General features: G+C 41.1%; 1 protein-coding gene across 3 annotated transcripts in view; it reads right to left on the bottom strand.

Annotated features, from left to right (window-relative positions):
- LOC126537471 (uncharacterized) overlaps positions 1–18,425 on the bottom strand; it is a 129,856-nt gene that overhangs the window by 7,475 nt on the left and 103,956 nt on the right. For all 3 annotated transcript variants that reach the window (XM_050184480.3, XM_050184482.3, XM_050184481.3), the window contains exons 17-25: positions 17,351–17,473; positions 15,943–16,026; positions 12,588–12,709; positions 10,173–10,333; positions 6,434–6,584; positions 4,667–5,011; positions 2,287–2,452; positions 1,705–1,837; positions 71–163 (exon numbers count right to left, since the gene is read on the bottom strand). In XM_050184480.3, coding sequence (XP_050040437.1) covers positions 71–163; positions 1,705–1,837; positions 2,287–2,452; positions 4,667–5,011; positions 6,434–6,584; positions 10,173–10,333; positions 12,588–12,709; positions 15,943–16,026; positions 17,351–17,473 — 1,378 coding nt within the window. The remainder of the gene's footprint in view (positions 1–70; positions 164–1,704; positions 1,838–2,286; positions 2,453–4,666; positions 5,012–6,433; positions 6,585–10,172; positions 10,334–12,587; positions 12,710–15,942; positions 16,027–17,350; positions 17,474–18,425) is intronic.

Below are 18,425 nucleotides of genomic sequence, written 5' to 3'. Positions count from 1 at the left end.
AGTTGAAGCTGAAAAGTCAAAATCCGTGCGATGACTAATTAGCCATATGCATGTTACACTCATCGTTCACCTGTTCGAAGTGTTCCCCTTGTTTGAGAATTCTGAAGTTGTAGCTGCTTTGCAGGAAAAGTCCGATTGGTACTCTCCAAGATGGCACAGCTTCCTGTAGATGGAAAATAAATGGTGCATGTAAATGCAGTTCAACTTGAGTGCACGGTTGTTACAGCAATGAGTTCTATGCACCTTTGAGCTTTAAGTGCTAATACCGTGCCAGTGCAAGTGATATGTGCACTCGCTTGTACTGCTTTACTCACACAAGGTTGCATTCATCAACTTGTCATCAATAATTCAGTGGATAATCAGCTAAAAAGGGACAAACATTTAAGGTGAAATAGTATCTGATAAACTGGAAAGACTGAGGGCCTTCGCTTAGTTTCCTATTGATGCAAGCACAAGTGAAGTGCTGTAGTTCTGGCAAGATGAACAGATTTTAGAGGTTTCCTTACATTCAACTTACAGGAAGTATGCCCTTAATAAACATTAAATGAACAAAACTTAAAATAACTTCTTGATGACTTGGAATCACGCTGACTTTGTGCAAAAAAAGAAGTAAGATACTCCAACTCGTGCAAAAGGTATATTTTTTTCTTGTTTTTTTTTTAAGTAGCATTACCTTGGTGTTATTTTGCACAACTTTGCCAATGAAAACATTATATTACTTATTTGCTTCTTCACCCAGTTACCTTGCACTTCGATTTCCATAATGTCTATTACATATTACACATGCCTAGATGATAAAACAGTCTATAACTGATCATGATAAATTAACAGCCAACTGTTCCACGACACCTTTATCTACAGCAAAGACCAACGGCAAACAAACTTTCACAGTATACTCACAGTATACGTCACAATTACAATTATAGTGAAATCATGCTGCTGAGTTGCATAGCTGTTAAATATACACTAAAAAGGAATGTCAAGCTGTATCTGCAAATCATGCTTATGCAATAACAAATATGGCCACTCGTACCATGGAAGAAGCTCGGCAAGTTAAAAAGATGCAGAAACAAAAAGCAGATGGTGCCACCAAGCTAAACTTGCTGCACTGGCTTGCTCTGATTCATGAATTTTGACAGTGTCTATTTGGACCCCTTTAATCATTTTTCAGCAAAGGAGGACTGTATTACACTCAACAGACACGACCTAGCACATCTTGATAACTTTTTGTGCCAAAACAGCGTAAGCTATTTGAAATTATGCTTAAACGAGAAAAAAAGGGGGTTAACCGAGGGGCCCGATTTTTATTAGCCATATCATAAGAAGCCAACAAACACTGACACCAAGGACAACATAGGGGAAACTACTTGTGCTTAATAAATGAAATAAAGAAACGATAAATTAATTGGAATTAAAGTGGACGAAAAAACAACTTGCTGCAGGTGGGAACTGAACCCACAACCTTCGCATTTCGCGTGTGATGCTCTACCAATTGAGCTACCGCGGCGCCGTTTCCCCATCCACATTCTTGGGTATTTATGTGTCCTAGTAGAACCTTGGCAGTGTTAGCCAGTGCCACCATTCACAGACCTTGGCGGCAGAAATTATGCTTGTCTCAGTACTTTATGAACACTTATGGTTCAATTGGAGGCCTTCTGCACATTTATTTGTTCAAGTTAGTCCAGGCATCTAGCTCCAGCTCACCTCTGCCCAGTGGTTTCTGTCTTGAGGCAGAAATGAAGCCATGGGTCGTGTATCCAGCCCTGGCAGAGGAGCTGGACAAGCTATCTGCTTCTCCGGAGGGCTGCAGCTTGCCATTTTGTGCGGACCTGTAAGGCTGCACGTGATAATAACTGAATCAATGGTGTGCGTAAACTCTGCATTTGCGTCGTAACTACATACACATGCTGTCAGTGGCTACTAGCCAGTTTTATTTCTCACTTGGTTTTGTCTGTGTCATTAATTTTTTCTAATGCATTTGCTTTTTAAATGTTTATGCTTAAGCATGTAGCTATTTACTACCAGTAATCACTTTCCTAATTTCATGCAAACCATACGAGCACCTGGAGCCTGCTGAGAGAGCGAGAAACGGCTCCATATTGGTAAAAACACTGTGACCTTTCAGTGTGTCAGTGAGTGCAGCAGATTGGCACACATTCCTTCTTTCAAATAAGCGTGCTTCTCAATGTGAATGACATCTACGTAAGCATTCCTGCACCGTAATATCTTTTCTGGCATAGCGAGCACTGGTACGACATGACATGGGATAACAGACCTCCAACGTACCTGAACTGCAGAGTAACATACTGCAGAGGCATGTAACGTGACAGTGGCACTAGGTAGCTGAATGTAGGCCCAGACCTCAGGATACATTGTAGTGTATTGCAGTACTCCTGGCCAAGTGTCACATTGAGTTCAAGTAGTCGAAGTGACTGAACGACTGTGTGGGTCCCTGGGTCAGAAGATGAGCATAAAGTCGAGATTACTAACATTTTACTGATAGAAATCATCAATTCTGCTGTCAGATTCCATTAATTAAACTCAGGTTAACTTGCTTGTTTTTGTTAATTTGGCCTTGGCCTGTACCCATACATTTTTATTGAGCCAAACTTTCGTTATTTCAATCCTGAAATTAGCCTTGGCTGGACAATTCGAACTTGGCTGGTCATGATGCATGCCCCCGACCCCAATGGTCTGCAACGGTGAGTCCAATAGCAGCAATGTCTGTCTTGGTGGCGTTAGGGCACAGTGAATGCATGTTGAACACACAACATCGCTAGTCGAAAATGCCTATTTGCAGCCTACCACAGGAAGATTTTAAGGCGAAAATGGTAGCTCACAATAAATTATTATGGTAAATCAGTTCTGTAGAATTCCGCAAGGTGGAGGAAGGTTCATGAAAGGAAAAATTGACATCCACTTGTATGTAGCACGAGTGGATGTGGAAGAAAAGCCACATGGGTTTGTCAGAAACAAAGCTTCATAACTGAAGAAAAATTCGTCCTGGTCTGGCATTCAAACTCGGGACCGACACCTTTCCAGGGCGGTCACTCTACCATTTGAGATTACCAGGAGGCTAGCAGATTGCAGCACAAGGATGATTTAGTTAACAGCTTGAAGCACAAGGACAATGAATATGGCAAATCAGTTCTGTGGAATTCCGCAAGGTGGAGGAAGGTTTATGAAAGGAAAAATTGGTAGAGTCCTTGTGCTTTGACTTGTTGATTAATTCGCCCTCACGTTGTGTCTTTTAGCCTCTTGGTTAGCTCAGATGGTAGAGCGACTGCCCCGGAAAGGCATTGGGTCCCGGGTTCGAATCCCAAACCAGGACAAATTTTTCTTCAACTACAAAGCTTTGTTATAAGAAACCTATGTTGGCTGCCTTTGTAGCTTCATACTACGTATGGGTGGATGCCAATTTTTCCTTTCATAATAAATTATCACAGTATTTAACCGATTCTATCGCATGCATAATTTTTTTCAAGAGAATTCTTCCAAAGATTGCTTGGGCAGTGCAGTTTCAAACCAAAACTGCATTGAAGTCATTGCAGCCAAATAAGACAAGACACAAAGAAGAGAAAACAGGACACCCCCCCCCCCCCCCCCAAAAAAAAAATTGCCTTATTTGTGTTGCAATGGCTTCATCTAATATCAACCATTTAGCCCAAGAACAACTTATCTTTAGTTATATTGAAAACTGCATTTGCGATGTTTGCAACAGTCGAGCATCAGAGCCAGTCTACCCCGCATCACCACCATTCCTATCACAGTTAAGATGGTGACCATGAATGGGAACAAGTTCTCGCATAGCATGACGATAACGACACACCATTTTCTGTCCGATTACAAAAGGAAATTCAGATGATAAGTTATTTTACATGTGAAGCTAGCGGCAACAAGACACATCACGCATTTTTAGCGTTCCGGAGAATTGGATGCGTTGCAGGATGAGCTAGCGAAATGGTTAGTCGATGCTTATGCCATCATCCTGTTTGCGATTGTTGCAGAGTCATTTGATAAATGCAGAATATCAAACGTGCTGTGAACTGTACGTAGGATGACATGTAGTGGTTCTTCATAGACAGTGATAAAGTGCCATCTGAAAGTGGTAACGATAAATGTAAAGGAAATAAATTTCTATTCTGGGAAAGTGTGGTTTGCTAGTTTCATTCATTTCTCATTGACAGAGTCGGCCGCATACTACGTTTTCCTTGCTAAAAGATCAGTTGTACATTCTATTTGTACATTTTTAGGAGCTCTGTCAATTTTACTTGAGTTTTCTACTTTTAACCCATCAAAAGTAGGTGCAGGTTTGATACATTGATGTGTCAGAATTGGGGCAAATACTGCCAAATGAACCGGCGGTGTGTTTTGGTGCTTTTTCTGACTCTTGTTTACTTTGACCTTCTGGGTAATTAGACCAGTTTCGTTGGTCCCATCAACATCGAATTAACGGAAGTCGACTGTAATAGAGATCGCTTTAATAAGGCTACTGTACAGCTTTATAATTTCTTTTGCAAGGGGAGCTGCCAAAGCAATATTGTGGTTTAAGGCTCGCAATGAAAGGAAATTCAAGGTTAACTGCCAACGAAAGCGAGGAGGTAAGCAAAGAGGACTGGAAATTACCAGCATGCAAAACTAACAGAAAAGGTGTTACACTGCAGACCTTTCCTGCCATTCATGGCCTTTGAGCGGCGGTGGGAGGAAGCCAGTGCATCGATGCTGTCAGCACCATTGTCAGTGTGCTCGGCACGCTTGACCTCGGCATCCTGGACATGGTCTGTTTCCACAGCCGTTGGCAGAGATCCCAGCTCAAGTGAAGGCTGTGTGGGTGGCACGAGGGCAGTGGGCACCACCCCCAGCTTGCCCCACTGGGCACTGTTGTCTTGCACATCCACGAAAACCCGGCCACTGCCACTGTCGGCCAGGTGGTCCAGCAAGGGCTGGTCATCCAGTGGCTGTTTTGCTTTGGACAGGTCCGGTGAGTCTGGTACACTGTTATTGGACTTGTCTGCAAGGAATACTTGTGTGTTTGAGGCATCCTCTATAGTTTTGTTACTCCAATTTTAAAATGCAACTTGTTTTATCTCTGCTTTGAGCATGATGAGTCATCTGAATGTGCACTTTAAGGTGAAGAAAGGCAATTTAACCTATAATTTTGGCATATGCTATGATCTACTCAGTATGGCCAACAAGGTTGCATGGCATGTAGTGAATGCTTAATCAGAGTGTAACATTAATGCAATGCTGTGACTGGTATGTTATTTTGACAATGCTGAGAAGTTCCCTTATGTTTACTACTGGCTAAGTGCGGTAGTAAGTGTTCTCCATTGTGGTTTAACTACCACTGTCTCAGAGCCCTTTATGATCACAACACTAAGCCATGACTTCTCTAAAAGCAGCTTCGCTTGGGTGTGAATCCTAGTGACAGAAGTTTGAGCCGGAGAAGTACCATGATGTCTGTATATCTCCTGTCCTTAAACACCCATCCCCAAGGTGAGTAAATGTAGGACACATTTCTTCTAATATTTTCCTTACTGTGGTCAGGTATGCCATGCAAGATGCAGCGGATAAGCATAGATGTGCATGGCAGACATACGCTGCAAGGATGCGCATTCTGTCTTATGTCTAGGTGTCCAAGAGTCTTGTTATGCAACAGGAGGTTACGGGTTAATTTTGGTTCCATCTGTGATGAGTTGCTTTCCTGTTACTCGTAGATGCCTCGCTCTTTATTAAGAATATGAAGATAGACACAAATCTAACCCTTCCCTATCACTTTAGTTAAGACAGAAGTTCATTTCCCTTGTTCTTCCTTTGATTGCAGTGTGTGTTAGCTTCATGTGTTCATTACTTAACTAAATATGAAGTCCATCAGTCTTTCTTATTGTTCTCACATATTTTGCATTTTACTAATTCAGCAAACTACTGGCAAGTACTGAGCTAGTAATAAAGCATGAAATATGGGACGATAAATAAAACATGGTACATATGGGGCATTCCAGTGCACATTCGCTAGTCTATGTGAATGTGCATTAGCAAATTTACTGCTAATTAATGGTCAGACTATGCAAATTCACATAAATGTTGTTATGTAGAAAGAGGCATGGGAACGATTATTTACAGGTGTGTTTACAAGCGCATATGCATGTAACATAGCCAAGAAAGAACAGCTCATGCAATGTTACATAGTCGTCATCCTTATTGTCTTTTCAAATGTGATAGACCTGCTCTCGGTCAATAAGAACTGTTCTGTAGCAATATAAAGAGTTAGCATGTTTGAAATGGCACATTGTAAATGCATCTAAACAATTATTTTTGGTTTTACAAAGGGCACCTCTTCACAGAGTTTCTAACAGGTTGCGGTTCATGCATGATGTGTCTGGACTACAAATGAAAGCACAGTTCAGCACAATGTAATAGCATCTCTCATTACCTGACGACTTGGAGGCCTCGGTGGCGGTAACAACTGCAGGCCCCACCCTTTGAGCATTGCTGTCTTGAGATTCAGGAATAGCAGCCACACAGCAGTGGGCAGTACATGATGCCAGCACGCCATCTAAGCACTCTGGGGGTGTACCAATCACCTGCACCAAGTCCAGTGGTCAGCTTGATGAGTTGCTACAAAATGTGCACTGATGCTCCAGATGCAGATATGGCCAAGATGAAAAGTCAGTCAACCTTTGGAACAACCTCTGCATGTCTCTCTCATTAAATGTCTCTTTTTCTCTTATTTTTCATGTCCGTGTGCATGTGGCAGTTAATTTCAATTCACTGATATGAAGGTGACAACATGTGACCAGATGAACTACATAAGACAATTTCTGAGAGGCCCTATTTGTTCTTGATCATTTCTTACAGGTTGACATAAAGTACAAGTTGACTTAACTGTATGCATAATTCTAGGAATGTGTGAATAGTAGTTTTTGGGACCGAGTCAAATATGAATCGAATAGTGCCAGAATTGAATAGAATAGAATACTGTTTACTTTTCAAATAGCTTTCGAATAACGAACAGCCATTATCACAGATAATATAATCGATGTTCACATCCCAGTAATCTTATGTTTCTGTCGTTGCATAGTTACGTTATGAAGTGTTGTTTTAAAAGCACAAATGCAGCATTAGAAGCAAACAAATAGTTCGTTCAAATGCACAGGGCTCTTCAGAGTGTGCAAATTATTGCTGCACAGCCTGTAAAGTATGGCCACCTAATTGATGTAACCTGTTCTACTATGTAACCTGTTCTGCTACGCCTATACTATGGCCGTTGGAATCAAAATTTACCATACTTTGGCTCCGATCGTATGTTTATTTAGGCGCAGTTGATGTTTCGAAATATTCAAAAGGTATTGGAAAAATATTTACATTTACCATATAGTGACTATTTAATTCGAAGACCGAATCAAATAGGACACTTATATTCAATTCAATAGGACACTCAATTAAATTCATTAATTGAAGTGTGCACAAAACATTACCCAGCTCACTGTCACTGAAGATATGGAACTTCACTATGGGAAGCAGATTGAAAAATGTAAACAAAATTATAAAAATTGTAAAAGAATACAAGGGGAATGTATGCCAATATGTTTACTTTCTAATACCTGTATAACTCAAAACAAATTCTTTGGGAGTGTTTCACCAGCTCACATTTCAGAAAATTTTAACCACCATGTTGAATGAAAGAGGCGTAGAAGCAAAAATGACATCAAGTTATGCGGAAGAAATTTCTTCTGACAGTTTTGGTAGCAACACATACTTGGCATCAGTAAGGTGAAATGTTACCAGACTCAGCTTCTGCCTATAAAGTGCATATTTTTGTGGTCCCTTGTAAGTAAGCCTGATATATATGAAAGGACCAAATTTACCTCTGAAAGGATCCTTAAAGGCAAAAGAATTCACGTAGAAACTTCTCTGGGAGTTGTCTAAGTATGTGTAATTATTGTGCCACTTGCTCATCTCCATGCAGCCCGGTGTCATTATCAATGTTATGAAACACGAACTGCTGTGGACCGTGGCACAAGGTGAATTGACGACGCAAGAAAACTACTGCAGGTGGTGGCGCCAGGTGCACTGATGATGTTCTGATCACTACAAGCCATTATCGCTCTTTAGCGCCTTGTCCATCCGCATTGAACCATTATCAACAGTGATCAACCATACTCCAACGGCGGCTGCGTATGGCATGGCCGTGCAGCCCCTACCATGAAAGCGACCTGTGATCGGAACAGAGTGCACCGATTGCTGATAGCTTTGCGTGCGATGTGTTCTCGACGGTTAGTTCACGTTGAAGCGAGAAGCAGCATGAAGGTCAGTTCTCTCACTGCTGCTGGCTTTATCTTGAAAGTGATTGTCTTAAGCGGAGTTAGATGGACGGCTTTTCTCGTTGGGTAGGCATGGAAATGCCTATGCATTTAATATCAATGGCATATTCGACTGGTCATTTCAGAGCACTCCGGCAATGCTCTGAAGCTAGTATAACATAGCAGCTAAGGTTTACTGCAAGTATAAGCAGCTTGCAATGGTAATAATGAAGCCTGACTATCATTATTAGCTGCACTGAATTTTTTATTTGAGAACTTTGAGATGACCAGTTGAACAATGCCATTAAATCTAACTACAGTGATTGATTAGTCCTGAAAATACCTGTGTGTAGGTTTTGCACCAAAAATTAACTTGGTCAATAAGGAAACTGCAACAGCAGACATTGAATCTTTTGGAGACAACAGGTTGCTCGAGAAAATGAACAAAGATATGGTCATCCACATATCAGCACAACGTACCAGTGAATGCCATTCCCTCCTGCAAATCCCAGCTTCAAGGAGTCAGAAGGTAACATAGAGAGGGCGCAACACTTCTGCATGTAGTATCAGTAAGGTGTATACTAAAGAAAAATTAAGTAATAATTGCCAAGCTGCGTTTTTTTGCATGCTCAAATGCTATTTAAATACAGTAGAATCTCGTTAAACGGAATCTCAAGGGAATGGCGAAATGTGTTCCGGTTAACATGTGTTCTGCTTACTAAGGAAGATGTGCGGAAAGAGAGAAAAGCTTAACAATACGAAAGGCAAAGAGGGTGGCCTGAGGTATAGATTCCTCTGGCCAGCTACTCTGCACTGGAGAAAGAGAATAAAAAAAAAGGAGCGTGATGAGTGATGATGATGCGGTCGACGGCTACTGGATTGATTAGGCGTCACTCGCTTGGTTACACACTGTAAACCTATAAAAACAAAAACTTAGCTCTTACTTCTCCAGTCAATGGCCTAATAACGTGCAGTTGTACAGGGGGAGTTGAAATAATCGAACAGCGCACTGTATGGTGTCTGAAATTCCAGTTGTCCTTATTTTGGTTGCCTATGAGATGCATTGCAGCGCTGCAAGGCTGCCCAGTTCTGTACATATAGTGCATCAAAATTATATCAAATTTTTGTGAGCTCAAGTCTGCCACTGCTCTTTAAAAATAGATTTCTGTGTAGAAGACAGGTGTCACAAAAAATATACTTCATATCCTGCCTCTTTCTGAAAAAATCTTTTAGAGCTTGCTTCTGCAGTTCCATTTGCAGAGTTGGGAAAGTTTTGGTCAGGATTAACACAAGTTTTTTTCCATTACCTTAATACAAAACCTACCAATTTAGAGGCTCTTGTTTCGTTTAAGCGGCAATTCTCTATAAGCAGTTTCCGTTTACCAAGATGTTACTGTATTGTTTCATTATCTGTTGAGCACACCTTGCCAGTTATAAGCAGTAAATAAGATTTTACCAGCCCTCATTCCATATTTTTTGCAATCATAGATCCAGCCCTGTTCTCTGGTTACATTGTTTTCTTGTCAAAGCTGCAGTCTCACTAAAGAATTTCAACATCTCTGAGCGCTAAGATATCATTTTAGTTTGACTTAGTGTCTGCATTGAGTGTTCATTTCATGTGGTAGAAAGGAAAGCAGCACAGGCTCACAAGACTGTTCCAATGCTTTAGAATATTGGCAAAGCATGCCTAATGTAAAAGCTTAGCTTTTCAAATGTATGAGATGTACTCCAGCTGTTTACCATTATCTTCAACCTTCAGAAAAAATATTTTGTTCAAGATTTGGAGAGAGCTGCAATTTTATAAATTCACAGTTAGACATTGCAGTTCTTCATTGCTTCCAAAAAACGTGGAGAACAGGCAGGCCTTACCTTGGGCTGCAGGATGGGCACAGAAGTTGTGGCCAAGGGAGGCGTAGGTGTGGTTGGTGGCTGCGTCCATCGTGTTGCTGAGCCAGCAGCATTGGAAGGTATGGGCACCGCATTGCTTGAGTCTGTTCCTTTCCGTCTTGAGGTGGGTGGCAGTTTGGGCTCTGATGAGAGAAATGGACATGTGTGAAGCAAATGCCAGTTCTTGTGGATGTGATCCAAGTACAAAATGAGTGCTTTACATACTCTGATGAGTGACAAAGAAAAATACTAGAAGATGACGTCACTTGTGGAATAAAGATGAGGAGGAAGCCAAAGCTGCAGAATCAGCAAGCCGAAGCAAAGAGAAAAAGTCACTGTTTCGCCGAACAGGCGAAGCACTGATTGCGACAGAAAATTATTTGACAGCTATACAAAGTAAGGTTAGTCATTTTAACAGCTGCACAAACTGCTGTAAACATTCACCTACTACTAACTAAATGACAAACACATTGCATGCACAGACAAACATGAACACAGCTCACTTGATGACCATGGACACTTGCTGTCAGAGTGCTACCACGATGAAGAGCGGAAGCAGTGGCAAGCAAATCCCCTTTCATGTTGACACTCGCTTCAATGTAAACTAGGTGCAAGAGGTCACAGTGCACATAAAAACATAAGCCATATCTGGTCGACTAGCCTTCGAGCCTAGTTCAGATTGCCTCCAAGATAGGGCACGCGTGGCCGCACTCGGCTGCCGCAGCTGGAGTCGACGAGAAGAAGCGCACCAAGAGGAGATGCGCACACCGCCCAGCCTTCCTCCCTTGCAAGTGCAAGTAGAAACCGCCACATCAAGCCACCATACTTCTTGACTCACTCTCACAAGCTTTCACTCACACCTACAGCATATGGCATGCAGCAGCGATGTTGTCGTAGTTGTACTTTATACGGAACATTATAGCGATGGTGGAGATTCACCTGGGGTGTCCCTATAACTGCTATTACTATAAAAAAAGAAGAGCTCATGACAAGAAACATGGAAGCATGCAAGGAGCAAGGAGATATGGCTGATAAGGATCGGACAATGTAGACAGGTTACAGAAAGTAAGATTGTACATGCAAGCGCTGCCTTCCCAGTGCAGTTGGCCAAGGCCTTCGTGAGCTGGTCTGTGCTCTCCCTGCCTCAACACGTGTCACCCAAGATTTCCAGTATGGTGACGTGGCTCCATGAGCCACGTCATCAAATTTAGGACTGCCAGTCTTGTCACGTGCACAGAACACGTGGCAGTTTGTGGGCCACATAAAAAAATGTGTCAAGTTTGTCACTGTGACCTCTCTGCCAACACAGTCTACCCATTCTGTTCTTGTTCAGAGCTTTCACATATTGATGCTAACCAGTTTCAAGGAGTGAAAGTAACTGCATAACTTATGTTTTGTTGTTTGCCTGTAGTTAATAAGATACAGCACCCCAAGCTTGGTACCACTGCCTGTTTGCACCACAGCATAGAAAGGAAGCATTGTACTACATTACGGGAACTACTGTTGCCCTTGTTTTCATTTTTAGGTTTCTCCAGTGTTTCCTCTTACTTTGTGTGTCATTGAAATGAAGTACTCTTTTCATACCCCTGGAGCGCTGGTGTTCATTCTGCTGAGTGCAACAATGATCTGGGCAAAACACACATGGACGCATCATAGCTGCATTAATGAGCTGCAAGTTGCAGCATCTGAAAGTGGGTGTACAGCATACAAGTGGCGCAATAGCGGAGGGGTCTAGAATAGCCTGGCTTAGCCAAAGTTAAGCAGTGTGGCCCTTAGAAGGACTGAATTTTGACCAGCAAAAAAAGGCACTGGATAACTCAAAAAGCACTATAAAACTAAGAGCAGTGGATGGGATGAGCAATCTTCTTCTTTGACAGCCCGTCCAAGGTGAGTATAGTAGCAAATAAAATTGCTATTCATGGTACTGAGGAGGAGTCATGACAAAGAAAACTGACAGAAACAAAGTTGCCAGATATCTCACATGCTTTTGTTGTAAGCATGAGTGCACTTTGACACTCACATGTACAGCTCATGCAATAGAGATGGCAGCATCTTTTGTTTGCACACCACGGACCTTTCTTCTGTCATCGGCAACATTGCAACACTGTCTCTTCAAACCAAAGAGGTTAATTGTTAAGAAATGAATCAAAAGCATGAATTAATCAGAGGCACTCTTGTTCTCGGCTGCATCACTGTTTCCTTTAGCTAATAAAAGCACAAGTCAAGTAGATGCTGTCATAGCACACGTTACTGTTAACAACCAGATTTTTTTAAGCTCTTTAATTCCAAGCCCAATTTTGTGAGCTGGAGATCTCTTGCTGCAAAGGTCAGAACTTGTCGAAACTTTAAACCTTATGTGAATCTACAGAGAGCATCTTTGCACAAGTATGGCCTTACCATTTTCATCATGAAGAAGTTTGGTTGAGTCTGCTGGGTCCTTGTACTTAGTGGCATTGTCAACAGAGTTGCTGTGTCCTTTTGTACCCTGTTCCGCTTGGCTGCTACTGTTTACAGGCACTCTAAAAGTTTATGCAAGAAACATGAGTATAGTTGACCAGTGCATGCATAAACCACCTGCAGTAGCATGTGCTTGCACACGTAGATCTAAATATAGAAGGCACTGGAAACTATGTTAAGCATGTATCATAATTTTAGAGTCTAAACTCGGCGTAGGCTCTGTAACAGTCAATTTGGCTAAAACTAAAGGCTTTTTGTTATGTTGTCCACACATGGCACACAATCTGCATGGTCAACTCCACAGCCTATAATATTCTAAAAAATCTATACAGCAGTCAGTGCTAGTCCCCACTTGTATAATCAGTCACCCACGTTATGGCAACAGTGCACAGAGTGGCTGTGTCTATTCATCGCAGTGAGAATTGCGCTTAGCATACCAATTGGGTGCATTATACAACTACAGTGAAGCCTCATTAAACTGTACCCGCTTAAAAGTAGTTTCGTCTTAAAAGTAGTAAAGTCAAATCTCCGACTCAGCGGCCATTGAGGATAATGTGTTTTGTATCCGCATAAACTGTACCAGCTTATTGCGTACGCATCGGTTAACACGTAGCGTTTCCACTTTTCGTCCCGCAAACACGGCGGTGCGTCGTCTCCATCGGGCGGCCCGGCAGAACAACAAGCCTCAGAGATCAGTACAACAGCCTCCAAGTGGCCTGTGCGTTTGCGCGTGAAGTGACATCAACATCATCTCGGTGCCGTGCCAGAGAGCGTTGTGACATCGTGCAAACAAGGGCTCGTGTCATGCTGAAGCTTGGATAAAAAGATGCCAGGTGCTCAGCATAAAAGGAAAATCAGACAATATTCGTGCTATCGAACGCGACACGAAGAAGTCAGCGCTGGCACACGACAGGGATCTACTGTTGACTACGGTGTATGGCATTTGGAATGTGAAAAAGTTTCTTGGTAGCGCTGCTGTGACCGCGAAGAGATGTTGGCTACGAGGTTCGACTTTTCGCCATCGTTGCCTCTGTTGTTGCCAACGTGTCGACTAGCGACAGTGATGAGGACGACACGGAAAGCGACAGCACGGGCGATTCAGGTCTGACAGTGCCAGAAGCTGCGCATTATATCAGCCTCATGAATGCAATCGTCACGACGAGAACAGCACCCTGCAATGAAAAAGGTGCCCCGCAACTTCTGCAGCGCTGCCGCCCGCGAGCGTGGTGAATGTGCAACGCCAACAAGGAATCTGCCATTCGAGTGTTTGCCGAGAAGAGGGGGCTGGCTGAAAAGCTGGCTTGCAGCCTCAGTAAGTTTGAGGCTGCTGTCGTCACTGCTAGGTCACCGCGGCATCAAACGAAAATAACACTTTTGTCGCGCGAAGTGAATAAATACTGCATGTCTTTTTCCCCTTTCATCGCACTCTCTCTGAGTTCCGTTTTTGACAGTGTTTTAGTGGTATCGATGACAAGGTGTTCGATTAGAGGCTGCGGATATCACAGTAGAATAGTGAATCGTATTCGCTAGCGACAGAAGCCTCCCAGCGAGGGCCTAATGATTATAATAGAATTACTCGTTATTGTTTCCTTTGATAGCCATGACCAAATTGCATGTGTATCATTATAATATTCAACATCCTCATGCTGACGTTTCCTCTCAATCTATTTCGAGAATTGTCATCTGCCGTGTCGCTCTCATAATGAAGTAGAAAATAAAAACTTCAAAAATTTGCCGTCAATCATGTGGCAGGATAGCTACTGGTCTCTCACCTCGCTCTCTCATTTTCAAGGTATTAACTCATAATATGTTCGCAAATTTTCAGAAGCCTTGAAATTTGAAGATTCTTGAATTCCGTTATGCCTGGATTAAATTCACTGGCATTAGGATTATTTCAGCTGGCGTTTGGATTAAATCGAGTGGTGCTTGGATTAAATTGACTGGCGCTTAGATTAAATTGAGCTGGAAAACCTGCAGTTACACTTTGTCACAAGTGTGAAAGAAGTTATTCAATGCGGGAAACATTAGCTCATACTCCTCTGTGACCATATAAGGAACGAATTGCACACCTGCTAACATTAAGGTTTGAAAAATACTACAGTTGAAGCCAAAAATACTAAAAAGTAATAAAGAATACTAAAAAAATGTTTTAATGTATTGCTCGTGATGTTGACTGATCATTAAAAAAATCCGAGACTGTATTGTAGGGAGCCTGTGAACAGGCACAGTGCTCTATAGTCACAGCATGAATAATCTGAGCTACAGGCAATCATAAATGTTGAAGAAGTCTCTGTCTCTATTGTTCAGATATAAAATTATGGGCACTTTATGACTGCCTTGTAGGATAATATGTTTATGAAAGGGAAAAATTGGTAATCCACTCGACTATCATTCTGTAGCAATCCACCCGACTGTAGGGATCCTCACACAAAAATTAACATTAAGAACCTAGAAAGAATTCAAAGAAAAGCAGTACGATTTATTTACAGTAAATTTAAGGCTACTGACTCCCCCACTGCATTACTAACCGATAATGGCATTGAACTATTACAAATTTGAAGAAAGAAAAGTCGGCTAGAGTTTCTTTCAAACTTAATTAATTATAGGCTAGCCTTAGACACTGCAAAATATATATCCCCCTTGATAAACAGACCCACTCGACACCACTACCCTCATTCTCTAACACCAATTTTCACAAGGACTGACGCATTTCGGTATTCTTTTTTTCCACAAACAATAGATGACTGGAATAAACTAACTGAAGCATACCTCCTAGCGACCGTGTACTGTATACCATTTGTGTATATAATCTTGTCATTTCGTGCATTAACTATAGTTATTGTAATCAAGTTTAAAATTTTGTTAATTGTCTACCTTATGACCAACAATTTGTGTGAAAAACGTGTTACACACTTGTTTCACCTTGTTCTTCTGTGTATATAATCTTTTGTATTTTGCTCACCCTGCTTGGACTTCTTGTCCGCAGTATTGTATAAATAAATAAATGAAGCTACAATCGTAGCCTTTGCAGCTTTGTGCTATAGTCAGGTGGATGACAATTTTTTCCTTTTCATAAGCTTTCCCCCATCTTATGCTTATGGGCTTCTGCAGAACTGATTTGCCAGTTATATATATAAAATGTACTATAAACATAATAAACTATAACATATTTTGTCTATGAGCATAGCAAGAAGACCAGCAACTAAGCACTGTGCTGGTAACTTTGCATTGCCACCATGCTAACTTTGAGCGTCTACCTGGCTACAGAAATAATGCATAATACTGGAGTACTTACACATGACGATTGATTGAACTACTTGCTACCAGATCATTCCTTCGCTGCCATTCGAGAATGTACAATGATGCCATGGCAGCCAAGCTGAAAATGTTGAATAGTACAGATTTGTTCAAGGCTTCAAACATAGCCAAGGGCAGGCATAAAGGCCAACAGAATAAGAAATGTGATTGACATGCTGCCACAGAATGATAACGGCAAAGGTTTCAACAGGCTAACATTAGATACTGCATGCACTTAAGATACAAACGCAAGATTAACCTCAACTTGAGAACTTGTTAGACAACAAGCTTATCCTCGCACAGGATTTACCAATTCATTCAACCACATTCAAAGGCCTCAAGAGCCTTCTTGGACACATTAAGAATGGTAGATATGACAAATTCTGAAAAATATGAAATGATTCAAGGCTAAGTGCCTCGTGACTAGGCTACCATAGCTATTTGCATTTAAGCTACTTACAAGGTTGTTTTATAATAGAAAGTTTTGTTCACACACACAAAAAAATTTGATTTCTTGACTAGTAAGTCTCTCAAAGAGTGTTCACCAAATAAGCATCAAGAAACAATGGAAAGCAGTAATCAAATATCAAATACAATCAAAAATGTTTTTAAAAAATGCGCACACACATTATTTAGAAATGAGGCTCTCATTTCTTTTTATTATTAATATATGATAAAGTAACTTAAGTTGGCTCCATTTTCATTTAACATTATTTCTGGTGTTTCATTTTTGTACAAAGCTTAATCATATTGTTACGGGGACGTTAGGAGTATATAAATAGGATTGCAAATAGGAGTATATAGGATAATCTTGTTAACAGAGGGACATGCAGAGAGAGAGCAAGAAGCAAAGATAATTTAAGATAATAACAATGTCATTTTCATATATAGAGGGGCAGGTTGTTTAATTTGTATCAGGGAATGGTGGAGAAAAAGAGTAACATAGCAGCTCTGCTTGTTATCTCTACCCTGAGTGAGTGAAATATGCCATTTACATGTTATTTAAGTGCTGCATGTTGCAGTGTGGCTATCACTGTTCATGGCTTCAAGACTGTCTTGAAACATCTTTCAACATGAACACTGCCAAAAATTCCTCTGCCTACACAAAAGTTCCTCAAACTATTCAATCAAGAGAACATGCTGTTTGAACAACAAATTTGCACAGTATTGCTTGAGTATGAAAGACTACGATTTGCTCAAGAGCTAGTGTGCATGAGCACGTTGTTGAAATTGTATAGCGATAAACTTGAAATGAATAGCATAATATAGTTAAACAATTTCCTGGAAAGCGTGAATTCCTAATTGTTTGGAGATGTGAAGGTGCGATCATCATGACTTTTCCTAATAACATGGAGAAGTCATGACTGGAAAGTTTAGCATGACTCGACCAGGGGTTTGCCACTCACCAGAATGCCATGACAAGTATGAGAATGGTTATGGTCCCTTGAACAAGCTTGTTGCTGCAGAAGGGCTTTTCCTGTTTCTTCTTGCCCCTCAATGCATTCCTCCTTGAGGGGAAGGAACTGCGACTGTTCGCAGAAAAGAGTGATCAAAAGAGTGTTTTAAAGGTAATTCAATGATAAGATAACCCCACTAACAAAGCATCAGTCCGTCAAAGGAGTATTGACACATAATTTGGCGATTGTACAAACTCTAACACATGCTCCCTGCACGTAAAATTACAATCAGCAAGATTGGGAAACACTTATCAGAGATTTCCACTCGATAAGGTAATCTTGAAATGCTGGACCGGGCATCATCGGCCTTATTGTGATGTCGTGACACAGAGCAAAATGTGCTGATGTCATGTAATATTAAGGCTAGATATAATAGTAGTGTTTACAAAAAAAATTACCAGGAGTGCTTCTGGCATTTCATCAAGCTGTGCATGTGTATGCGGCAGCTGCAGTGATAACAACAAAGAAACAAGACAGTGCCTTGAGATGTGATGACACACCCACTTCCTAGATACCGATACTGAAACTGCTTCACGGAACCAAGTATCACAGTAAATTAATTAGGTGTTCTGGTGCTATTGTGTATTCTTTTTTCTAAGGTTTCGAGGGCTTGGATCTTTATTTAATGCAAAATAATGACTAGCTGAAGATGTAATGCCAGTACTCCTTTCAATGCTATTTGAGAACAACAGACTGAATAATTAAAATTGATGAGGAGTTTTTTCTCAAAAGCCTGTTTAATGCAGGCCCCATGTACAGAAAGATGCATCCTTTTGTAAATTAAAGAACTAAATGCCAACTAGCCTAAGGCTCAGGATTCAGACACTATAGAAATATTTGTGTAAATTTTGCAATACAGTCTAAATAAAACATCACGAGATGAAACAGTATTGCAGCCCTAAATAAGTTTAGAGCTTTTGTTCTCGGTACTTTTTTTTTCCAGTCAGAATACAATTATAAGTATGTGTGTGCATTGTCTAGTTTACAATACGTCCAAGGCTTCAGACTGAAACAGTTTGGGAGA

The sequence above is a fragment of the Dermacentor andersoni genome, chromosome 4 (assembly GCF_023375885.2).
Source record: "Dermacentor andersoni chromosome 4, qqDerAnde1_hic_scaffold, whole genome shotgun sequence".
Lineage (NCBI taxonomy): Eukaryota > Metazoa > Arthropoda > Arachnida > Ixodida > Ixodidae > Dermacentor > Dermacentor andersoni.
The sequence above is the reverse complement of the archived record's forward strand: the minus strand, read 5'-3'. Positions and strand labels throughout refer to the sequence as shown.